Raw genomic sequence first — 26,482 nt, forward strand, 5'->3', positions numbered from 1 at the left:
TGATTTTTTCAACACAGATTGTTATTATTTTTATCTGTGTCGGACCGTTTTGATTTTTTTGATATTCTGCTTTTTAAAGATTTTTCATTGTGGCGCAAAAAAAAAGGTGTGATACTCAAGATTAACCAAAAAAGCTAAACGGTCCGACAGAGATTATTTCATTGTTATTCAGATTCTCAAATTTCGTTCCGATTGATTATTTTTTGAAGGAGGAAAGAGTCGAGAGCGAAACCTCGATTTTAAAGATTTTTTTGAAATATCTTTTGACTGAGTTGTTCTTAATGGACAATTTTTTTTCGATAAATCTAGTTAATAACACTTGTATATTTAACTAAAATTCCCAAGTTGAAAGGGGGGGCTCCTTTCCATTTTAGCATTTTCGCTACCGTATCCTCCTAAAAGGACAAACCCCAATCGAATTGAGTCCGGATGTCCTATAGGGAGTATAGGGACACTAATTGAAACATAGTATAACTAGCTTTTTCCCGCGGCTGCGCTCGCGTTAAAAAGAGACAAAAAGTAGCCTATGTCACTCTCCATCCCTTCAAGTATCTCGACCTAAAAAATCACAAGTCGTCGCTCCATTTTGCCGTGAAAGACGGACAAACAGACACACACACTTTCTCATTTATAATATTAGTACGGATAAGTTCCAAATACAAAATAGGCCAGGTGACTGTCGCTTTCGTAACACACTAGTGCCTACGCCAAATATTGGGATTAGTTGTCAAAGCGGACCCCAGGCTCCCATGAGCCGTGGTGGCATGCCGGAATAACGCAAAGAGGATGATGATGAAGCTCCAAATACAAAACTGTTGTTCATGGAGAATAGAGGTAAGGAGGAAAATCTGTCGAAATAGAACAGTAGCAAAAATGACCGGCTGGGGCCCTTAAATTGCAGTTACAAATCTCTCCGCTTGGAGCGCATGTCTCGCTCAATGATCAGCGACGTGACATGACATCAGACGTTGTTTATATGACTAAGGCCCTCTTGCACCAACCCATTGTGACACGTAACAGAGGGATTTTTATTTTATAAACTGAAATAGACACCATACACTAAAGAAAAAGCGATCAAGCCCACCGGTGGCGAAGCCGGGAATCGAACCCGGGTCTCCAGCTAACGCGGCTGACGTGCTAAAACCGTTACACCACCCCGACCGCCGAGGTACCCGCCGAAATTTCTCTAGTATACTGTATGTTATCTCTAAAAAAAATTCTCTAGTGTATGTTTATAATTTATATATAGTAGTGTTACTACTTAAAAAGACAAATCAAAAAAATATTTAATAAAATAATTTGATTTGTTCCCTACATCGATTTTTATTTTGTTGTCAATTTAACTTTTTTTTTTCAAAAGAGGTAATTTTTGTACTTTTTCTACTCAGAATCATGAGCTCTCTCGATCCCGAGGGGGAAAAATTGTCTCACATTTTTATTTCCACCGAGTTACAATTTTAAAGATTAGGATATTTCTAACGCAGTAGTACTTATTTATGACAAAATATACACCGGACATATGGGGACAACTTGACTGTACTTAAAATAAAATATTGTATACCATGCACGAAATAAAGCTAAGATAATTATAAGAATTTTAAAGAGAAAGCAAAAAACAAATATGACGACCGGTCTGGCGCAGTCACTGACCCTGCCTGCTGCGCCGCGGTCCCGGGTTCGAATCCCGGTAAGGGCATTTATTTGTGTGATGAGCACAGATATTTGTTCTTCTTGAGTCATGGATGTTTTCTATGTATATAAGTATTTGTATAATATTATATATATCGTTGTCTGAGTACCCACAACACAAGCCTTCTTGAGCTTACCGTGGGCCTCAGTCAATCTGTGTAAGAATGTCCTGTAATATTTATTTATTTATTTATTTTATTTATTTAAATATGAAAAAATTGTGACATTTTTTGTCTCCTATTAGAATCGAAAGAGCTCGTGATTCTGAGTAGAAAGTGTGGTAATTTCCAAAAACAAAAAGGAGTGAAATCGACAACAAATTAAGGGTAATTTAATGAAGGAATAAAAAGTTAAATTCGATTTTTAATAACTTTAATTCATATTAATAATCATAATTTACACAAACATAACGAAATCTAATGTCAACTCATACAGGTTGATTACATCTATGTATTAAACAATTTAAATTAAAGATATTTCAAACCAAATTATTGCACAGAAAATTTAAAGGTGCCGAAAAACTTAAATTATCGTATTGTCTGAAAATACATTATGTATATTGTGACTTCTAGCTAAGACCTTAACCAAAGATGCAGTGACTAAATAAGATAATGTAAAATGTAAACGAAAAAACCGTGCCTTAAGGCCCGGCCACGACATTGGTCTAAGCGCGACAGCGGTGAGCGGCGGCCATACAGAGCGAGACACAGCGATGGGACTTTTCATTCGCACGTATGGCTGCCGCTCACCGCTGTCGCGCTTAGACCAATGTCGTGGCTGGGCCGTTAGAGTTTGTCAGCTAATAGACTGATGGAGCTGTACATTAGGCACTGGTCACACCAAAAGTAAGACAATCGACGCGACGCGATGAGAGTCGCCGAGCGATGTACTACAAATACCTCCCTCTCTTTTATTTATGTATCTATTGTTCGTTTCTATAGCTCATCGATTACTCCCTTCGGGTGGGACCAGTGCCTAAGAGCATAAAGTACAGCGCCATCTACATCAACTGTCAAAATCGAGGAACAAATTTTCTTGAATTTACACATCTTATTAAAATCAATAAATCTTTGCCTTACAGAACGAATAGAAAAGCTGAATACCACTATTAGACTACTTACTACTATCTATATCATAATTTATAATTATTATCCCCTAGCCGCCCAGAGTCCTTTAAAAAGGCCTCCAGTTCCATTGCAATTTGAATCTTCATAAATGTATTAAGACTGCGTTTGTCTTGGCAAATTTTAATTCGAAGGCAGCTAAAGGATGCGTTACTTACTTGGTTATCACACTTTAAATATTGCCGCCTTCATATAATATGTATACAGTGGTCAATTCGAGCGTGTAGTGGTATCAAAATGGCCTCTTAGGCACTGGTCCCACTATCGGCAATAGAACGAACAAAAGATAGTCGCTCTCGTGTAAATAAGAGACGGAATAATCGCTCGATATTTAAATTTTGATTGTGAAAATTATTGTAAATTTTGTATATTATTTTTGACTTGTAAAATGTACTTTTATTTTATCAATAAATTCTGTATTCTGCTCTCTCTTTTATTTACACGGGAGGAAGTATATTCGTTTTTGGTCAGATCAGTGCCTACTTCAAGGTATTTAGAGTCAGACTAAGCCAAATTCGCAGCGGTTTTGACAGCACAAAATGTCAAAATGTAAAGTAAACGTCATAATTTCATAGAATTTAGTCTTAACCCTTTGACCGCCAATAACGCCTAAAGTCGTCGTGTGCTGTCGTGCCCACGACGCCATCAACGCCTAAAGTTGCTATGGCGGACGCTGTCAAAGCAATAAAATTGTCCTGCTGACAGATATGGTTTATTTTCGTTATTTACTAGAGGTATTGGCGTGTAGGCCACATTTTGTCGCAAGAGGCAAAGCGTTCAAAAGGTTAAAATAACACTTACACAGCCTAAATACGCTAACAGAATCGCTGCCAATTTAGGTTGGTTCGACTTTTACCTGCGTCAATACACGTACAGAAAATTATGAGCTAATTTCGCGATTAGATGTCATTCTGATATCACTGTATTTTCGAATTGACCCGACATGCTCAAAATCATCTAAGCACCCTTGAAATGACAAAGGTGTTTAGATATTTATAATCACCTTGGCTGTTGACATATTGTTGGCGACTCAACTACATTTACTAGTAGTTTTGGACGTAGATTTTAAACTCGTTAATTCATAGAATTACTTATACAATTGATTTTATCGACAGTGTTTAGCTGGTATAGCATAAAATCTTAAATTAATGACATATTTCTGTCAAATTTAACATGTATAATCGACATAATCATCTACCATTTGTGTATAGAAAGAGATAAAATTGAATATGGGTTTTGCTAAGTCTTAGAAAAAGGAGGATTTAGTGAAAGAACCTTGATTATGATTTCAGTTGTTTTTGGGGCATATTAGTAGTTATAAGAAAAAAACTTACTCGAAAAATGACGTCATAATTCGTGTCATAGTATACATATATTCGTCTCTTTCGCACGTATGTACAGCTTGGCAAGAAAGAGTAGAAGAGTAAAAATGGAACTATTTTTTTTATCATGGCAACACGTAACTGTAAACAGTAGGCCTAGCACATGATGGCCGCGGGAGTATGTCGCCGCGAGATAGATGACACGTCTTTGTCTAATTGTATTAATGACATAAGGACAGGTAGTCTATCTCGCGGCGACATACTCTCGCGGCCATCATGTGCTAGGCCTGCAGTTTTGCATAGACGGTGGCGCCACTATTATTCTACTCTTTTTTGCCAGACTGTAGCTACTTGTTAGAAACAAGCTACTGCCTAAACAAAGAATTTTCAATCCATTACAATCGAATAACACTACATATAGAAATCGAATAAATTACATAAATGCATCAGGGAAAGAGGATTTTGGAAATGGGTGAATCAACTTTTTCTTGCCTGTTATTGCCATGGTTACGGTCCCCTGAGTCACGCTGGTTTAAGCAGCATAATGTTGCATAAAACCAGCGTGACTCAGGGGACCGTAACCATGACAATAACAGGCAAGAAAAACTTGATTCACCCAAATAAGTAATTCTTGCTTCATTACATGTAATTTAGAGGCAAATATAGACTGCAACTTGTCTGGACTTGAACTCACGGTCTCTGGATCCAGAAGTCGTGAGTTCAAGTCGCACTCAAAGTAGTACTTTTGTAGCATCGATTGCACACGTTTCTGCTGGTCAATAAGTTAAAATTTTACATACAGCTGGTTGGAATGGTCGGACAATAGTAAGAAACTCGTGTTTAAAAACAAATCTTACGAAATTTTGAAAGCAAGTTTAAAAATAATAAAGATTTTTGTTGATTCTTTGATTTTTCCGATAAGGCTACGCTAAGAACCACTGGTGTATTTCGATTTTATAAAGAATGGCGCAATGCGTAAGTCAAAGGGCATCTCTTCAAATTTATTTGAGAGTTACTCTTACAAAACCATGTCTTACAAGGCAAATCCCTCACAAGATATTTATACTCTACGGTTATGGCCGGATTTATGCTTTTTCCTCATCAATGTCAAATTTTTCCCAACTCTCATCAGAATTGGCGCTAGCATCGTCTTTAACCTCCTTCTCTGCAAAATAATCTTCAACCAAATCGTTACCACAAACGTCAGATTTACCTTTCTTGACATTTTTCTTGCCGCCATTTTGATTTCTCTGTTTGTTGTTGCCAGTGTTCTTGTTTTTGATGTTGTTGTTGGCCAAGTCGCGGGATGATGTCTGTTTCGTCTTCTTGCTGGATATTTCCTTCTCGTATTCTTCTAGAAGTAGCGTTTGTTGTTCTTCGGTCAGTTCCACGTCATTCGCGAAGTCTTCTGTGAAGAGAATATAGACTGAATTCGGAATACATCTCAGTATCAATTTGGTTACTTTATGGTGATATTGATATGCAATCTTGTCATTCAATTTTAAAACATTTGGACCACAAATTACGAAATAAAAAGTACCATAAGGATTTTTCACTTTATAAAATTGATTTTTGACAAAAAAATCAGTATTTTATCACTTTTAAAACGGTTAAGTAAGGTGCAACATGAAGACATGTAAGTCAGCTGCCGCTCCGTTGGTGTACTCAGTTTACGTAAACACGTTTTTTAGAAATTAATTACCGTTTAGACAGTATGAAGATGGATCTGTATTAGCTTCTCGTTCAGTAACTGGCAGGAGGTTGCGCAGGATCAGGTTAGTCGGTTTTCAGATTATCCGATCCGATATCGGATGTCTGAAGGATTTCAATGGGAAAAATCCAAGATGGCGCCTGTAAGGTATAGGATATCGGTCCTACATCCGATATCGGATCGGATAATGTGAAAACGCACTTAGGTGGTACGCTCTCGTTTGGAGGCCAAGATTCATTTTGGATCACCGAGTTAAAATGTTAGTTTTTAGTTAATAGTCATATCTTCGGTAGTAACTTACTCACCGTCCTCCCAAGCCACAGTGTCGGCTAGTACCAAAGGCTCAGTCAGCTCGGTCGGCTCGCTTTGCTCGCTCGGTTCCTCTTCTACTTCAGTTTCCACTCCAGATAGTACTTTTTTGGGGCTTCTGCAATAATATTTGAGATTACCGCGTATTTGCTTACTCTAATTTGACATTCATTGATGTGTTTGAATTTGCACACATGCCAATATTGACAACACATATTCTTTTTTCAATTATTAATCATATCAGTCATGGCGAAATCAATCATTTATTTTCAGCGCTTTCTTCCACGCCTTGAAGACGCGTATTTTTTTTAAATAAAATAAATGGGTGAATAACTTTTTCTTGCCTGTTATTGCCATGGTTACGGTCCCCCGAGTCACGCTGGTTTTATCCAAAATTATGCTACTGAAATTACACAAGCATGCATGTAGTCCATGTTTGTAGGTGGGAAATTAAGGAAAGGGCTTGTTAACACCAGAAAAATGCATGTTTGCATAGTTTAAGTAACATAATTTTGCATAAAACCAGCGTGACTCAGGGGACCGTAACCATGGCAATAACCGGCAAGAAAAATTTTATTCACCCAAATGCACAATGAAAGAAGAAAAAAAAATCGTACGCATTAGAAAAACAATGGTCCATAATAACAAAATGGGCGTTATTATTTGGAAGAGCGGTCGTTAAACATGGTCATATTTTTTTTTGTAAGGGCAAGGCCCGAGTGCAGGACGCTCGGTGCGGAGCGTATGGCGGGGCCGGCGAACGTGCATACTATCCATGCAGCGTCGACTCAGGACACTTGCATGCGTTGCAATAGGCTAGTTTCCTACTAGTCAAATCAGCTTCTTTTTAAGAACTGTCAAAACGATGAGGAGAGACGTCAAGGTCAATTAATTTACTTTATATCTTTCTCTTTGACTTATTAAATAGAAATTATGTTTAAACATAGGTACTATCCATATTTTTCTTCAAATTATATGGTGTTTTATTTCGTGCACCGTATAAAATATTCTAAGTATAGGAAACTAGCCTATTGTTTAACATCGGCCCGTCGCACGCCCAATATGAGCGTGCACTCAGACCTGACACTAACGGCTCAGCCACGACATTGGTCTAAGCGCGACAGCGGTGAGCGGCGGCCATACATTGGAGCGAGACACAGCGATGGGACTTTTCATTCGCACGTATGGCCGCCGCTCACCGCTGTCGCGCTTAGACCAATGTCGTGGCTGGGTCGTAAGGGCTCATCCATAAATTACGTCACACGTTAAGGGGGAGGGAGGGGTTCGACGAAGTGTGACAAGAGGGTGGGAGGGGTTCTAAATTTCGTGACGTCACATTTCAAAATTTATCATAATGTAAGGCTACTTTATGAAAACCTCTTAAACATATACAAATACAGAATGTTCGCCGAACATTGTTCGGTAACCGGATGAAAAACCAAAAGTAGGAGATATTCTATGTAATTTAAGTACATAAATGGAAATAAGATTGATTTCTAACCGTTGTTTTGATTCAATAATATTTACGTGTAAATTTGCAAAATAAGTATGTGACGTCGCACTAGGGAGGGGGGAGTCTCACAGATGTTACCAGCTGCGACAGGAGGGGGGGGGGGGAGGGGTCAAAAATCATGATTTTTAGTGTGACGTAATTTATGGATGATCCCTAAGAAGTATTTGTTATCTTTATTATTAGTGTTAAAGTCAACCCACGATAAGTTTGCAACAATTTTGACAACCTCGCCGGTGCAACTGTTATTCTAAACGTAACTTCGATGAAATGATGACGTTTACTTAACCATTACAGAGGCAGGGCTAGCAAAATCGTTGCAAACTTATCGTGGGCTGACTATAATGTGATACTGACTGTTGTATGGGCTCGGCGTGTTGCCGGGGCAGGTGCGCCAGCACGGGGTCCGTGTCGGCGGCGGGCAGGCGGCGCGCGTCCGCCGCCAGGCGGTCCTGCAGCAGCGCCACGCGGAACAGGTACCTGACCGAAACATACATTTATTCTTTCGGATATAAATCTGTAGACAGATAAAGTCTAAGAAAAAAAAACGTACCTCAGTACCATACAGAAAAAGGTACAGTCGACCAAAAATGTGGTTTACCACCACCCTACGGTTGAGGTTCGTTTGAACGTCATGAGACCACAAGGTCGATTTCCCATTGCAATAATATTATGTCAGTGACAATAGGCTAGTTTCCTACTAGTCAAATCAGCTTCTTTTTAAGAACTGTCAAAACGATTTGCTAGTATGGAATTAATATGAAATACTGAGGAGTGACGTCACGGTCAATTCATTTACTTTTTATCTTTCTCTTTGACTTATTAAATAGAAATTTTGTTAAAATACAACTACTGTCCATATATTTATTCAAATTTTGTGGAGCTTTATTTCGTGCAGTGCATAAAATATTTTAAGTATAGGAAACTAGCCTATTGCTCTGTCTATATATGATACTTACGCCATGCCATGTGTCAAGTCAACCTTAGCGATCGTTAGAGCTCACAGAAACTTTTGCCAAAACTGGCAGACCACTTTCTTGGCCCACTGTACGGTGGCCTAGATAGCATTACACCTTTGGGGTACGCTCAGCTAGATAGTGCTAATATTAATATTTCAAATATTTGACATTTTAACACATATCAAGCTAAGAATATGGGCCAAATTGTCAAAACTGAGGTTCAAAAGCTTTAAGCCTATGTCAAGAGATGGCAGTCTATGCACTGCGATTACACATTTTACTTCAACAGCACAGAACTAAATCAAGATAGAAGGAAAAAGTGTATCTACTTCGCGTGCGGAAAAGTTAAATAGCGAGCGACATTGTTCGCCGCGCAAGTCAGTCTGCTCCCGACCGCTGCCCGCGAGTGACATACAGTGAAAAATACAAAATGGCTCGGTATTCGATAATTAACTGTTCAAACACCACCAATAAAAGCAAGGGTGTTAAACAAAGTGTTTCCTATCATCGGTAAGTACCATTTGTCCTAAAATATTTTTTATTAAATAAAAAACACGATTTTCCTATTTTTATCATCAAAACATTAGCTGACGTACGGCCGTCAAACTAGTTTTCCATTGCGGCTTTAATTTGACGAGTCCGACTTAGCGTGCGTTTAAAACAAGCGATATAAAAATAGGCTATTCAAACTGTCGAGACAAAGTGAAGGTAGATTTGTTATTTTGTTCGTCGAACTCACGTCGAACTTAAGAATAGTGGTGCACCACGGAACTATATCGTCATGTATGCTGCGATTTCCTTATTCGATTTAAATCGATTTTGCGAAGCAGTGGAAATTATAATTATGTTTTTATATTGTTATGAATCTATACATATAAAGTACGAGTGAAAAGTAAATTAAACTTTAAAATAGGTTACAGTTACGGTATTAACGTTGAATTTGTGGTCGGCAGAAAAACAAATACAAACATAATACGCTCTATATTTATTATGAATAAAAATAACTCTAAAAATGTGTTAATGGTTAATTATATTTATAAATTACTAAAAGTTGTAACAAATAACATGAGGATAATGCTGTGAGTACATGGTCGATTTTCTTAAAAATATTACGAAATATTAACTAGTATTAATACCTACCTACTAAAATCTTTGTTCCTGGCCTTAGGCAAATTATATACCTACTAGTGAATTGTTTGTCATCACACGAATACAGGTATATACTTACTTCATTTCACAACGAAGATGAACATCCGATATTTTTAACTTCGGCGGGCATCCCGCACGCAAACTCCACAATCGATCGAATGGGTTACGCGGCGACAACGTTCCCATCACTAAAGTACACTCGTGACGTCATAGGCTCGACACAAAACGTTACACGCTCGGTTTCGCTGTTAATCGCCGAGCATTTTCCTTCTATCTTGATTTAGTTCTGTGTTCAACAGTAACTTTCTATAATACGCAATCCTCTTTGGTGAATACAAATATCGCCACTAATCTACTTACACACGAGTTATGAGTTTCTCGACTACACTCGAGACAGGCACATTTGGCACATTTAGTTCTATTTTTTACTAGCTTTTGCCCGCGGCTTCGCTCGCGTTAGAAAGAGACAAAAAGTAACCTATGTCACTCTCCATCCCTTCGACTATCTCCACTTAAAAAATCAAGTCAACTCGTCGCTCCGTTTTGCCGTGAAAGACGGACAAACAAATAGACACACACGCTTTCCCATTTATAATATTAGTATGAATGGAGACTAACAGTAGCAATTGAGTTGAGGCAAACCTCTCCCAGAAGTCTTCATAAGACACATCATCAGGTACTAGCTTGTCATACATGGCGCGTAGTAGCGGAGACGCGGAGTGGCGTTTGTCGGCCGAAGCGAGATGAGCTCTGCGCCTGACTCGAGAGAGGCATGCCACATTTTTTGCGTTTTTTTATGGAAACACATGGAGACTCTAAATATATAGCCATACCTCTCCCAGAAATCTTCATGAGACACAGCATCAGGCACAAGCTTGTCATACATAGCGCGCAGCAGCGGAGACGCGGAGAGGCGCTTGGCGGCCGAGGCGGGCGAGATGAGTTCTGCGCCTGACTCGAGGGAGGCACGCCACGCGTCCAGCTCGGGGCTCGAGGCTGGGACGAGGTACGTCGCATCTACGCGTTGGAGGGCTTCTAGTTCTTTCTAGAATGTGATATTTGTTTTATTTAAATTTAGTGCTTATGTACAAAGGATAGGATTTTTTGGTGTTTCAGTGTAAATAAAATCCTCTTAAAGAAATTGTATTATAAAGTTACTGTATTAAGGGCTACGCTACGTTGCTATGGGTGTCTGATTCACCAATCAGCTTAGTCGAACCCATTCCCACTAGCGCTATGCTTTGTGGAATAATGAACATGATTGGTGGATATCGAACACATACACGTAGCGCATCTCTGGTGGAAAGGCACCCTTACGTTGGTAACAGCAGATATTGGGAGGGCCTCAAGTCTCAATTGCATAATATCACAAATATAATCAAGTTTAATGTTTTTGTGCCTCAGGGGTGCTTAATATCTCAATATGAATAGATAGATTAGAATGATTATTTACTGTTAAAAATGAATATTTCTTACATTGTAGCATATTTTTTCTGTTAAAATTTAATCAACATTTATATCGATATTTTTATTTAATTGTAAAGATAGGTTGCTGTACTTGTAAGCTAGAAATTAAACTTACCTTGTATGTGGACAGCATGGTGGTGTCTCCGGAAGACAAGATGACCTCCGTGTCATCTTCATCGTCCGGCTCAGGGTTCAAGACTGTGCTCACTTGTCCTGAATAACGATAAAATAATATCAATCCTCTAGAGTCTAGAAGGACTTGACCAATATTAGACAAAACAGCTTTTTCTAATAAGCTAGTTACACATATCAATTTTTTTACTAAAGTTTGACGACCGGTTGGGTGCAGTCGGTAGTGACACTGCCTGCTAAGCCGCGGTCCTGAGTTTGAATCCTGGCAAGGGAATTTATTTGTGCGATGACCACAGATATTTGTTCCTGTCATGAATGTTTTCTATGTATTTATTTAATATAAGGATGTATATCGTCGCCTAGTATCTATAGTATAAGCTTTGCTTAGTTTGGGGCTAGGTTGATCTGTGTAAGGTGTCCCCTGATATTTAAGTATTTATTATCCTTTATTTATTTTGCTTCTTAGGTTAAGCTTTTTATAATATGAATATAAAAGTAAAATACAAAAACACATACAATACAATATAAAAAACATATAAACACATTATAAAAAACCTAACCTAGGGTGCCGCCAGCAGCGGGGCAGGGCCCAAGCTGCCGGTTGTTAGGGCTGCAGAGAGAGAAACCGTCGGACTTAAGTATTTTAAGTATTTATTATTATTATTTAGTTAAAATGCTCACCAATAAAAGTGCTAAGACTTTTCTTCATCACATTTGCTGGTGACTCTGGTTCATCCAACTGAAAAAAAAAAAGATTTAAGTTAGTATCTTCTCGTCTTCGTTTCAAAATAACTGCACCAAGTACATGGTTAAGGTTTTTTTTTTCAATACAAACGTAAATCCTTTTTCCTCTACAATATTTACATGATTTTAATAAAATTCTTATAAATTATAAATTGCACAGATTTCAGGTAACCATAGATCAAGCAAACGCAGCTACTTGGCGTGCCCGTCCGTCCCTACTCCAAGCTTACACGCTTACACGACACAGATTTCATACACCATACTGAACACGTGTGTGACAGCCTTTACCACTTCCCATTGTTATTTGTTTTGATATGTGCCGTCAATCACTTGACACTAACTTGTATATTACTCTTAAAGGTCTCTCACACTAATTAATTCCTTTATTATGGATGAAAACGATGATTTTTTTTTGCGAATTTAACTAAAAGTGGGTATATCACTTATATACAGAGTGGTTCCTGATAACGAACCTAATGACGTGTCAAATTTAACGGAAAACAAATAAACACGATGTATATACCATAGATCAAGAAAACGGGTCAAACAAACTCAGTCAAATCCACCGAGTTGTCTTTCGAACGTCAATTTTGGCAAAAATATCATTTTTTTGTTATTTGCAACAAAACAAACATTATGAACAGTCAATGGCCAGAGACATGTTTCCTATCACAGGTAAGGAACAATCTAAATATATAAAAGAAGAAACTGACTGACTGACTACCATATCAATGCACAGCCGAAACCGCTGGTTTTAGAGATTCCAAATTTGGCACGTAGGTTCCTTATAAGGTGTGGAGGAGTACTAAGAACGCATTTTTCAAAATTCACCTCCTAAGGGGATTTGTTTGAAATTTGAATTAATCGGGAGACTCGGGAGTGTTCTTAGCCATGAAAATTGATTCACTATGTTGGGCACGTTAAACTTCCGTGAGACATATTCAAATAATTAATTGAGATACGGTTGTACTCACGTTATTATATCGCTATTGCTGCGACATGTTTCGGGCCAATCGGAGGCCCCTCTTCAGGCGTATAGGAGTTCACGCGACGGCTAGACTCCGCTGTTTGCGGAGTCTAGCGTCGCAGCAATCGATTCGCAGCAATAGCGATATAATAACGTGAGTACAACCGTATCTCAATTCACTATGTTGGGGTTTTTTCAAATTTTTAATTATTGTATTAGTTATTGCTCCTAAACTGACATGCTTAAAATAGCATGTCATATTAATTATATTATCTAAACTTGTCCTTACCTTAAGAGTCTTCCCGAGTGCCGTAGAAGTTGTGCTAAAGACATGGCTAGCTTCGCTCTTCACCGCGGAGCCAATCTCGTCCAGGTCCTTTTTGACCATGGAGTACACCTCCGCTGACTGAAACACAATACACAAATGGTTTATATAAGTATGTAATATGTACATGTATAACCTCAGGCATGTCGGCCGGCCGGTTACGTCATTTGAAATTTGATTAATTAGACTAAAATCAAAAATTCCAACCACTCAAAAATTTGTATGGCACTCGAGGAGATAAAGTCACGCATTCAATTCCAAAAGGAATCAGAAAACGTGACACAGCTCAAGTTTGACCGCCACTTATCAATTGAAGCACCGGCTGCTCCTAATATAAGTACCAAAAGAGCGTAAGCGATCACCTCCCGTATACAGGGTGATTCATGAGTCGTGAGCAGGAGTGAACAGGGTACTGGGGAGGGTCACGCTGAGCAACTTTCATAATGGGGCAACACTGAATTGTGACTATTTTTCTTAACTATGACTTAATTGATAAGTACTTAATTGATAGCTAATTATCAATTACGTTCTAATTATGACTTGATGATTAACTATCAATTAAGTCATAGTTAAGAAAAAAAAATTATCACCATTTAGTGTTGCCCCATTATGAAAGTTGCTCAGTGTGACCCTCCCCAGTACCCTGTTCACTCCTGCTCGACTCATGAATCACCCTGTTGTATATAACTATTTACACAAAAAAAAGAGAGCGAGCGGTGTATAACTATAACTCGAACGCGCTATCATCACGTCTCTTTTATTTACACGGGAGCGACTATCTTTTGTTTGTTTCTATGGCCGACAGTTCATAGATTACTCGCTTTTAGTGGGTCTAGTGGCTAAGGGTTTAAAATTAAAAAAAAAATAAAAAATAAAAATATTTTATTAACCAAGAGAATTTGTTTAAAATACAGTATGCAATTAATCGACGACCCCCACACTAGGCTAAGCCTGTATCGTGGAAGTCAGGAGAAAAGAAAACGAAATCGTGATATTGCAGTGACAGGTTGCTAGCCCATCGCCACAGTATAATAGCTATCGTACAGTATGGCCACTACCGCTCCCCGCTGAAAGTACCGCCCACCCACTCTCGATTACCTCACAGTTACCGCCTGTCAAAAACGCAAAGTCGACCTGTCATATTTCTTCCAAGCATGGTACGCGTTCACCTACACGAGCTTAGACTGTGTGCTAGGAACGCGCCTCTTTCATATATTTGATCGCGTGTCCGAGATGTCCCATAGCCTACATCACAATTCAACTATAATGACCTTCAGTCGACTTTTTCCAACCAGACAAATTGATTTTAAAAAGATTTTCTGTTATCATGAGATGTAGTTTTGATGTCTACCATATTGCAAAAAATATATTTACGAATATTATTGTACGTTTTAATAAGATAAAGCAGCTTATCGCATGATAAAATTCATAATAAGATTATTGAGATACAAAAAACTTTTCTACACATAAATAATCATCTACAGTCAGTATGTTACCCCTCTTTATTATGCTAACTGTAATGGATTTCAAGAAAAGAATAGAACAGATTTAACAGATCTACTGTACTTCACTTAGGGCCGGTTGCATCAAACCATCTGTCAACGTTAAAGCGTTCGTTAAATTTTATTGTATGGGAAGTTCCATAGACGCCTGCTGCGTGACGATGATGTGTCTGTCAAATGTGGTTGATGCAACTGGCCCTTATTGTCCGAAGTCACACCTCGGACACTGGCGTACAATATATTGAAAGAGGCGCACACAGTCTTAGCTCGTGTAGGTGAATGCGTATGAGTGAAATATGACAGGTCGACTGTTCGTGTTTTTGACAGGCGGTAACTGTGAGGTAACCGAGAGGGGGTGGGCAGCACTTTCAGCGGGGAGCGGGAGTGGCCATACTGTACGATAGTACTCTTTATTATACTGTGCCGAAGTGTTAGCGTCGAGATTCTAACCAGGACCGTGGCATAGCAGGCAGGATCACTACCCGCTAGCACAGATTATTAATAAGTTACTAACGTAACAGATCCTTCACTTGCCCGCAAAGCGATAAACACCTACGCTTTATTTAATACTAAATATCTGGGCAACCGAGCTTCGCTCGGTTCTGGTTCGTATCCTTGACATGTGTCGCCATCTAGTTCAAAAATGAATAGTACCTACATCGAGCGAAAGAATTCTCAGCCTTAACAACACAACTACTCCACACGAGATGGCGCGCATTTCGCCACAAAAACTCAAATAGTGTATTTTTCTATTCGTTTTAGCCTTGACCTGTGTCGCCATCTAGTGTTTGCAATAAATAGTACTTACATCGACCGAAAGAATTCTGTCTTAACAGTACAACTACTGCACACGAGATGGCGCGCGAAGAAAAACGCATGAAAACTCGAAAATTCGCGTTTTCCGGGACCTAAGGATAAGTTAGACCGATTTTTCACCCCAAAAACCCCCACATAACAAATTTCTGCGAAATCGTTAGAGCGGTTTCCGAGATCGCCAGTGTAAATAAATATATATATAAATAAATAAATATACAAGAATTGCTCGTTTAAAAGTATAAGATAAGTTACTACGTAACACTCGGAAGAATAGTAGGTACGTGCTCCGCGACTACACAGGCGGGCAAGTGACGCCCCTCGGCCACTTGTTCATTCGAATGAACGGCTAGCGTCAGTAGAATTTCAACTTTGGGGTTCCGCGAAATATGAGTTTCGAAATCATTAAAACTACATAGATAAAGTTTTTTTCGGAAAAGTTTGTTGTAGGTAGTCCAGGCGGGACGACATGTTTACCTACGTCATCTGTATTAAAATCATTTAATATTTTTAACATAATAAAACATTAGGGACATAAAATTATCTTACAATAAAACTAATAATTAAATCTAAAATTAAACTTAAAATAAAATAAAAATTAAATTAAATTAAACTAAATAAAACTAAAATTAAACTAAAGTAAATCTAAAAATGGCCCCTGTGGCATAGTACCGAAGACGCTGGCAGCATTTCCTCGCTGGATGGTCAAGCTAATACGCTGAGCGAGGAAGCTGCCAGCTCTTCGGTCGCCGGTGGCGTCTCTTAGTCTCTTCGATAAGTCCTTGAAGAGACTCAGAGCGCCAGGGCCCCACGGACCAAGGGTCTCGACGCCGAATGGAATAAAAATATATTCGGCGCCGAGACCGCTGTATTTTCCTACCTTTATACGTCATCTGTACTATACTGTATGTGCAGACGGAAAGTTTCCAAATTTCTGAAATTTTCATATGGACAATTGTATGGATGGAAACTTTCCATTTAATAAATTTAAATTCCCTTTATTTTTCGTGAAACTTTCGTGAATTTTTCATGAAATTTCAGATTTTTTTGGAAAGTTTCCGCAACTTGCACATCACTAGTCATCTGATACAAGAATGAGACCGGGTGGCAACATACCTATAGGATACACAGATTTTGGAAAAACTAGAATAAACGGACGGAAAAGTATTATAATAACATCCTAAGATTTTTAAAATTTGATACTTGGCAAAAAAGCTTTGATGATTTTGATTACTATTACCTAATTCTAATTTTAATTAAATTGAAGCTCATCTGTAACGGTATCTTTGTTTAATAAAAGTATAAGATAATAAAAAATAGGTCGAGCCAATGCACATAGGGCATATCATATTTTAGGAAGCAATAAATTATAAATTATACACCGTGTCATATCCTATCCGTTTTTGTTTTCCGTTAAATTAGACACGTAGATGTCGTAGCTAGGTTCATTATCAGGAACCACCCTGTATATCACTTTCAGTTAAATTGGGTCACTATCGATTTGACCTTATCGCTAAAAGACATTATAGCCCAAATGTCTGGATTGCGTTATGTCTTTGTGACTACATAGACATGAATGTTAAATGCCTCTTTAGCAAAACGTCTGGATCTTAGAACGTTACAATTTAGAATGACGTAGCAGCAAAACGTCATTATGTCTGATTGTCATTAATACTTAAAAGACATAAACGCTAAATGGCCCGGTAGCAAAACGTTTGTATCTTAGAACGTCTTAATGGCTAAACAGACATGAACGCTAAACAGTCAAGAAGTAAAATGTCCGGACTGTGTGATTTCTTTATTCTTAATAGATATAAACCGACAAACGACTCGTTAGCAAAACGTCTGGATTTCAAACGTTAAGTGACACTTGAGAACTTAATAATTAAAACCTTGTTGCACAATCTATTATTTACATCCTGGCCACTTCAACGTAATAAGTCTTACTTATTGTCATGTTTATATGTCAATGAATGTTCTATTCTTGGAATGTATGCGAATATCCGTGCTGTAAATTTATAAATAATATTTCTATCCGATCTTCAGAACTATATTATATGCTACGGACGACAATATGGAGGGTGATGACTTTTCCTTCGTGTTTATTGAGAGTCAAAAAGGAAAACCGGTATTGTTACGAAATGGTTATAGATATAATTGTGTTTCGTTGAATGCCGGAGGAACCTCCCTGTGGAGATGTACTAAACGAGATGAGTGCACTGCATCTCTGACTCTTAATTCTACAAAAACAGAAGTCATAAGGGAAAGTAAGCTAGCTCACTCTTGTAACTCTCACACCGTAAAGAACCAAATAGATTGTGTGATAGATAAATGTAAAAAAATAGTCCGTACAGAATTTACTCCAGTTAAAAAAATTTTGGAAGAAGCTTTTATTGAGTCGGATCTTGATGTGATCCCCAGTTTTCAATCAAAAAAAGATACATTATACCGTGCCAGGAGGAATTTTTTGAAAATGCGTAAAACAGAATTTTCTTGTATAGATGAAATAGAGCTGCCTGAAATTCTTACGAAAGATTTTTTAGTTGATGTCGACGGCAATGAGAACAATAAAATTTTCTTGTTCGCGACAAGACGATGCCGAGAGATGGTGAAATCTATGGTAGATGAAAATACACAGTACTTTGGCGACGGTACTTTTAAGAAACCCCATCTATTTAGTCAATTTATTAGTGTATTTATGCAATGCACGTGGACATTGACAGTTGTACAAAAAATACCCACGTTGTGCCATTTGCATTTGCGTTGCTGCCCAACAAATGTCAAGACACCTATGAACGCCTCTTTAAAATGATTAAAGACTATTTTGAAATTAATATCAGACATTTTAAATGTGACTTTGAGATTGCACAACAAAATGCGATGCAAGTGGTGTTTCCTGGTGCCAAAGTGGCAGGTTGCTACTACCACTTTAATGCAGCAGTGTGGAGAAAGTCTGAAAAATTAAAAGTATCTGAGACTACAGAGGGTGAAGAAATAACAAGACTCGCTAGCAACCTGCCGCTACTACCAGCAGAGGACATACCCAATGTTTGGCTATGTCTTTCCGAGCAAGCACAACGCCTGCGTTGTGATCAAATGGATCTTTTTATTGAATATTTTAATAGTCAATGGATTTTAAAAACAACCCCTAACAAAATGAGCTGTTTCCTTCAACGTCACCGTACGAACAATGCTGTTGAGGGATGGCACAGACGTTACAATACTCGTGTAGGGCCAAAAAAAACCTTGATCTCATATGTACAAGCACTGAAACTTGAAGCCAAGTGGCAAGAAAAGAGAATTACAAGTGTTCTCTTTGAAGCAACAAGAAGGAAAAAAAATGATGTTATATTTGATAGAAAATACAGAAGAGAAATAAAGAAATTCACTGACAAAAATATAACCGCATTACGTTGTTTAAAAAACGTCAGCCACATTAAACGTATTATATTTGGGGACAAGTTTTGAGTAAACAGCTCTGCTTTTTAATTTCTTTATTTAGGAGTAAAATTGTTTATTTTAGTTAGTTTAAGTTAATGCAATATGTTCAATGTAACATTTACCAATAAAATATAATTAAGAATAAACATATTTCTTTTTTTCATACTAGGGTGCCCTACCGAGTATTTTGCAATATTATAAAATTTGAAATAATTAGTATGTAATCGATTATTAAATGAATTTTGATTTGTATGGAAAATCCAAATAAAAGTTAACACAAGTTAGCAATAAAGGAATTACTTCAAATTTTATTTTTAGGTGTGATAGGGCAATGTTTTAGGGGTATGCGTTACTAACAAATAAAAATGTCAGAATATCCTATATAATAATATATTAATATTATAACTAAGCCTAGCTGATACATATTTATAAAAAAATACACTTTAATTTTCCAGACGTTTTGCTACTAACTCGTTCCTTGTTCATGACAATCAAATAATTTTACTTTCGATGAATTGGGTATTCTAGTTATATAGACTATTTACATTTCATGACGTTTTGCTATGAACTTGTTCTGTGTTTATGTCAATTAACTAATTTCACTTTCGGCTCATTAGATATTCTAATCATATGGACTATTTACATTTTCAGACGTTTGGCTATTTATTCATTCTAATTCTTAGCCGTCCAGCTAAACTGTCTTATTGCTGACTGAGTATTCTACTTTCATGTCGTCGCAGCTAAATTGACTATATGCTGACTGTGTATTAAAATTTTATGTCATTTAGCTGAAATGGTCGTTTAACGACAAGGTATATTTGATAGGTACCCGTTAAAATTGCAAAAAAATATACCTCATTTTCATACATAATAAATGAATTTATTAAATGAATTTGTGGTGAACGGTGTTGGTCACACATACTGTAAACACTATTATTATACTTTAAATAAGCCTGTTTTGTAGTGACTGTTTGTTTACCTAAATAAATTGAAAAAAAATATATATTAGTGTGAGAGACCCTTAAGAATAACATTCAAGTTAGTGTCAAGTGATTGACGGCACATATCAAAACAAATAACATTAGGAATTGGTAAAGGCTTTCACACACGTGTTCAGTAATTATCTTTATTTTTTTAATAACTCGATAACCGTAAGAGTTAAGACGCTAGTTTCTTAGAGAAATTAATCGTATTTGATCTAAAGAACCTTCCCTTACAGTTAACGAATTTAATAAAAACAGGGTGTAGATATAGATTTATTTTTACAAGTAAGATTGGAATACGGACGGTCAGAGTTTGTTCGTTGAGTTGACCATGGTTGACACTGTGAACAAGAAAGCTGGCAACTTCTTCGCTGAATCACTCAGCACGATTCAGCGAGTAAATGCTGCCAACATCTGCCATTGGCTGCCACGTGACAGGCTTAGCCTAGTGTGGGGCCACAAGACAAATAATGTACCATGTAATAATTTCTTATTAATAATAAACTATTTTTATTCTTATTCTTCTTATCTTTGGCGCTTCAGGGAATATTAAGATTTTGGGTTACAGTTACTAAATGTACTCATTGTAACTTATTAGTTATTGTCTTAGTAGACTACTAAGAAATGCTTAAAAGTCGTAGACGGTTTAGACAAATAGTATACATGGCCGTATTATTTGTCGAATATCCTTTGTAGCGTATTCAATTCTAGACAGAATATTTGTTTTGTCTGAGGTCAGAACATCGCTCGATACCATCCTGGGAAGATTTGGCTAGTTGCCAACCCATTGTCATGCCGCCATCAATGTATTAACTTATTGAGAAGGCTATTTGTAAATTTTTATATTATGCTTCAACAAAACAAAAGTACAGTTGTGTTCAGTTACATCTATACAGTTATACACGAGCATAAATATCTGTACACGATTTTATGTCCATAGTATTAAAGCTCGGCCACACATGCGCGTTTTGATAGCGTAGGCGGAGCGGTAGCGGAGCGTCAGCGGAGCGCAACGATAGCGGTGCGCCGGACGAACGCTGGCGTTGCGCCCGGCGGACGCCGGCGGGAACTAACGAGCGCGAATTGCGAGCGGAATGCGCGCGGATTGCGAGCGGAACGCCAGCGTTCCGCCGGCGCACCGCTATCATTGCGCTCCGCTAACGCTCCGCTGACGCTACGCTATCAAAACGCTTTATGTGTGGCGGAGGCTTTAAGTCGTGTTCAGATATTTATGTTCGAGTAACTGTGTAGATACTAACTGAAATCAACTGTAAATAGACTAGCTACATCGACGGATTTCCATAATTGGGTTTTAGGAAAAAAAAATCGTTTATTTATTGTCGACTGAACTATTGTGTACCAGATTACTTTTCCATTAGTATTGTATTGTATGTTCTTACGATATGGCTATTAGACGTATTTTTAACCCACATTTTCTATTTCATGGTACATTTGAGAATTTTCAGAAATAGGAACCCAAAATTGGTGACAGTTGACGCGGAGGTCGATAAATCGTACTTTGCCCAGAAAAAGACTAAAGTAATATATATATCAGGTACCTATAACATGTCGCAATACCAATGAATATAAAACAAACACTTAATAGACATCGCAAATTGTCAATTAACGATCACGAGCCATTTGCGCAAGCGGCTGAAGTGCTCATTAACATGCAGTGTCCAGTGAACCAGCAATTGGACTCTCCTTTTGATCCTTGAGCTGTCGTTTCATTTCGTTACCTACTTGCAGTAGTTGCTAACTGACCAGGGTGCGTAGCCAAATGCACAAACGCTTACCATAATATCGTTAGCGTAGCGAGCTACAGATGTAGTGCGGAAAGGGTTTCCTTAGTATTTATTCAGACACGTGGCCGGTGGGATACGTATTGTGGGATACGGGTTAAAGTGTGGCGTAGGCGAGAGGCTGGCAACCTGTCACTGCAATGTCACACTTTCGTTTTCTATCGACCCCTTATTTGCCAAGAGTGGCACTGAAACTTGAGTAGTTTCATGTGCTCTGCCTACCCCTTCATGGGATACAGGCGTTATTGTATGTATGTATGTTATTCAGAAACGTTCGTATTTGTCATGCTAGTTCAGTCAATGTCAGTACGTCTTGTACTGAGAGACTGAGACTGACTGAAATAGCATGACACGTTCGTACGTTTCCGTAACAATACGGAGGCAGATCTTTTCCCACTACATCTATCGTTCCTCCGTCTTGAGAAGTTACAATATAATAAAATAATAGTTATTTGTTATACAAGGGGGCAAAGTTGTGTTTTAACGCCGAGTGTGGAATTGAAAAACGAGCAAGTGAAAGGATTCTATAGTTGAACCACGAGTGAAGCGAGTGGTTCGAGAATAGAATCCTGATCTTGCGAGTTTTTTAACACACGAGAAGTAAAATACATTTGCACCCGAGTGTAACACAAAACTTTTCCCCTCACTATAGCGAGGAAACTACAACGCAAAAAATGCGTTTATCACTGCTTCCAGTAGTTCCACAGGTGGTAAATCATCTTTATTACTAGATTCACCTACTTTAATAAATTTTAAAGCAGTTAATTTGAAGTTATTCAAGGTCAAATTACTTTACCCACTAGTGGATAAAATGCGTTTTTACCCGCTGGTATTAAAGGACAAAACACGTGTTTCCGAGCTAGTGAGAGGAAAACAAAATTATATACCTACATATTATTGCAAGAACTTATATTATATTTTTATTAAATTTAATATGAATTCCACAAGAGCCAATACCTGATTAGTAGATTTCTGTTCTAAATAATCATGAAACAAGATGAGAAACAAATTCGTTTATTATGCACTCAGTGACTCATATAAAAGTCGCCGTCAATAGAACTTGTGAACAATGTAAACAAACCTTGTAGTCAAAATGTCTTTAATTTCCATTCTAACTCATCAGATACTAAATCCATGTGTAATTTAATCAATTCATATCACATATTATGATCCTCAACCTTCAAAATAATGAAATTGTGCTAAAATATTGATATTTTATATAATGGTTTGTTTACATTGTTGACAATTTCTATTGACAACGATTTACAGGTAGAGTACAATACATATTTGAACAAGTGAACAACATTAACATATTCTTAAGGTGCATTTCTACACTATTTCCTAGCATATATTATTGGCATTAAATCTAATAATTTACCTATTTATAAGATATGTACATGTTTTTTTAGGAAAGATTGATGTATTTATGTTTCACTAGCTTTTGCCCGCGGCTTTCCTCGCGTTAAACTCAGAAATGCTCCATACAAACTTCGTTCCCCCATTTTAGGGAGTGGGGGGTTAGAAAGATACAAAAAGTAGCCTATGACACTCTCCATCCCTAAAACTATTTCCACTTAAAAAATAACAGCAATTCGGTGCTCCATTGTGCCGTGAAAGACGGACAACCAGACACACACACACTTTCCCATTTATAATATTAGTATCGAAGTATCAATGTTGTCCAGATATTGGTAATAACCAATGACTTTAAATTGAGATGAGCCTATTAAAAGCTATGTGAATGATTATTATTAAATTTTTGAGGCTATGTATTACGGTAAGCTAAGAACACAAATAACATTTATTGGAAAAAGTAAATTTTTAATACTTTAATTATTTAAAGCCAAAAAGATAGACCTACACTGAAGTCCTGATTTTTTTTCTACTGCCAACTTTTATTCATCACTAGCTTTTGCCCGCGGCTTTTGCCGCGTTAGAAAGAGACAAAAAGTAGCCTATGTCACTCTCCATCCCTTCAACGATCTCCACCTAAAAAATCACGTCGATTCGTGGCTCCGTTTTGCCGTGAAAGACGGATAAACAAACAGACACACACACTTTCCCATTTAAAATATTTGGATAAACCATAGGGCTACTATGTAAAATCTGAACAAAGAATTGAGACGTACCTTGGTCTTGGCCGAACTGATCCAGGAGTCCCACCAGTTGCCCGACGGCTGTTCCACTTGCGGAGTACTGGGCTCGCTGGCCTGCACATCAGGAGACCTGCCAAACAATAGAAAGAATTTTCGTCAGCGGCAACATAAATGGTCCGCTAGGCTTTCTGGTAGAGCTGGGTTGGCAGGAAGAGCCACAATCCATCACGCAAAATAGGCGCAAAATTATGACGTCAAATTGCGGAAACCAAGCCCACATTTACCTATAACTATTCACTACCAAAAAATGGCACACTATGTCAGAAACCCGTTGTAATTTATAACCCACTTGTATGGCAAGAACCTAACCAGCGGGTTCTCTGGGATCCGAGTAAAGTTCATGAGCGCCCACCATACACGTGCCTAGCAGTGAATATGTTAAAACTAAGCCTATATTGCCAATGATCTGTCACTATAAAGTCTTGGTGAGAACATGAACCAGGTTTTTTTCTTTTTTTTATTGAGTACTGCTTGACAATCCTTGATAATGAAGTAGTTGTAGAAAAAAAAATACTCTATTATTTTCTTTCATGGTTTATGGAGAAAAAATAAAAAAAGGTAGTTAATCTTACTGTCAAAACAAACAATGTTATTAATTTCAAACTTTCTTACCTCTTACTCTTAAACCATTTACTAAATATTTTATTGTAGTAAGTATTGTGTTTATCAAACAAAAAGAAGTCCTTGACTCCAGTGTAACTAATGGTTCTCTTTAATTTAAATATTGTGAATAAATAAACATACATAATGGTGATAACTAAAAACATAGGTTATCTACCTGCCATAAAGATACTCTGTAGTAAGAAGAACATGTGGACTAGTTTTATCCTGATCTGTTGTTCGTATACTAGTTATTGTATGTGACCTATTTAACAACATGATAATATTTCCTTCTTAGACACAACAATGTATTTTTAATGGTATTCTGAAGGATAATGACTATGCTTTGTGATTTACAATCACATTTTACTGTAACATTGAAATTATCTCGATATCACCCACAAGTGAGCGCAAATAATAAAAGAAACTGATATGACCGATAATTATTACAATCTTATGGCGTTACATGTGGATATACGCAGCAAAATCATTTCAAATTTCGTCATAGACCATGTGTATAGGTATTGTTTACAAAATAAAGTCTAGTAAACCAATTAAAAACTGAGATTTCTGCATTTATGATAAGAAATAGCGTGTTGACATCAACATTAGTTTGTTTGCAACAAACATTGTCTGCAATACTTACTTTTCAGCCATCATGAAGCAGGTTCACTTAAAATGAAAATAAAAGGGGCACATGGGTTTCTGCACATTAAATTTGGTCTGATTTTGTATGTTTTGTTACACGAAATTTACAACAAATTTGACATAGTTTTGTTTGCGTTGACATAAGATAACTTTTTTTTTTCTATGTTAAAAACTAATGTGGCGCTGACAGCTTGATTTTATGCCTGGCAACATTAGGACCGGACGAAACGGAATTCAGATCATCTGAATTCTTATGGTTCTAAAATTTAATCTCAAATATTGTACCCAGTTTACTCGTTTCATAGGATGGGGCTGTGATTTGTTTACCTCATGTAAGTTAAACCCTGGTTCAACCTCCCCAAGACCTCAATCAAAATGCTATTAAAATTGTTTACCTCTTCCAGCACAATAAGTAAATATGTTAAACTGTCTGAAACAAACCCAACTTATCAGTTAGATGAAAGCAAAACGGAAAAAGAGAAAAGGCGCGAAGTGCATTGACTTTTTTTTATGGGATAGGAGGCAAGCGAGCAGACAGGTCGCCTGATGGTAAGCGATCACCGCCGCCCATGGACACCCGAAACACCAGAGGTGTTGGAGATGCGTTGCCAGCCTTTAAGATGGGTGTACTTTGCAGATCAAATCCACGTTTTATGCGTGCTAACATAGCAAGTGACAGAATTAATAATTGAATCACGAGCGCAGCTAATATCCTCAATCTTGGAATCTTAAGCGTAGCGAGGGTTTCAAAAGTCTACGGTTTCGATGGTTATACAAATTTTGCAACCGAACAAAATGATATTATTCACCGTAAAAAACGCGTAGATAAAATAAAAACAAACCCAAAAGTTCTTTTAAAGTCAGCTTCCCCCCTTTCTTGTATCAGATCAAATTTTGTGACACTTGTATGTAAAGCGCAATTCTCATCAGTTTTTGAAGAATGAGGGCCGGTTGCATCAAACCATCTGCCATCGTTAAAGCGTTCGTTAAATTTTATTGTATGGGAAGTTCCATAGACATCTGCTGCGTGACGATGATGTGTCTATCAAAATGTGGTTGATGCAACTGGCCCTAGGAGAGTTAAGCTGGTAGGTATAGTATAAAATCATTACCCTCCTTTCCTCATTTG

The 26,482-nt window shown here is 37.6% G+C and overlaps 1 protein-coding gene across 3 annotated transcripts; it reads right to left on the reverse strand.

The window, feature by feature from the left end:
- Positions 1-4,429: 4,429 nt before the first annotated feature.
- On the reverse strand, positions 4,430-25,508 carry LOC125237859 (BSD domain-containing protein 1-like). Of its 3 annotated transcripts, none has more exons than XM_048145087.1 (9): positions 25,352-25,508; positions 24,079-24,175; positions 13,373-13,489; positions 12,054-12,111; positions 11,356-11,453; positions 10,607-10,818; positions 8,023-8,145; positions 6,152-6,273; positions 4,430-5,543 (listed from the first exon to the last, which is right to left on the reverse strand). In XM_048145087.1, the coding sequence occupies exons 1-9, from the start codon at positions 25,363-25,365 to the stop codon at positions 5,221-5,223; spliced, it is 1,164 nt and encodes a 387-aa protein (XP_048001044.1). In that variant the 5' UTR covers positions 25,366-25,508; the 3' UTR covers positions 4,430-5,220. The 3 variants fall into 3 exon arrangements, with proteins under 3 accessions (XP_048001044.1, XP_048001043.1, XP_048001045.1); XM_048145086.1 differs by lacking the exon at positions 25,352-25,508 and adding an exon at positions 24,884-25,007; XM_048145088.1 differs by lacking the exon at positions 25,352-25,508 and adding an exon at positions 24,884-25,013 and having other exon boundaries at positions 5,417-5,543; positions 6,148-6,273.
- Between the last annotated feature and the right edge of the window lie 974 nt (positions 25,509-26,482).

Source organism: Leguminivora glycinivorella, chromosome 22, assembly GCF_023078275.1.
Source record: "Leguminivora glycinivorella isolate SPB_JAAS2020 chromosome 22, LegGlyc_1.1, whole genome shotgun sequence".
Taxonomy (NCBI): domain Eukaryota; kingdom Metazoa; phylum Arthropoda; class Insecta; order Lepidoptera; family Tortricidae; genus Leguminivora; species Leguminivora glycinivorella.

Excerpts from the sequence above, each read along its gene's own strand:
- LOC125237859 (XM_048145086.1), bottom strand. The coding sequence starts at position 24,984 with ATGTTGTTAAATAGGTCACATACAATAACTAGTATACGAACAACAGAT. Across the intron at positions 24,176-24,883 it reads ACAGAGTATCTTTATGGCAG|GTCTCCTGATGTGCAGGCCA; the intron begins GTAGATAACCTA and ends ATTGTTTGGCAG. Across the intron at positions 6,274-8,022 it reads CACGCCGAGCCCATACAACA|AAGCCCCAAAAAAGTACTAT; the intron begins GTCAGTATCACA and ends ATATTATTGCAG.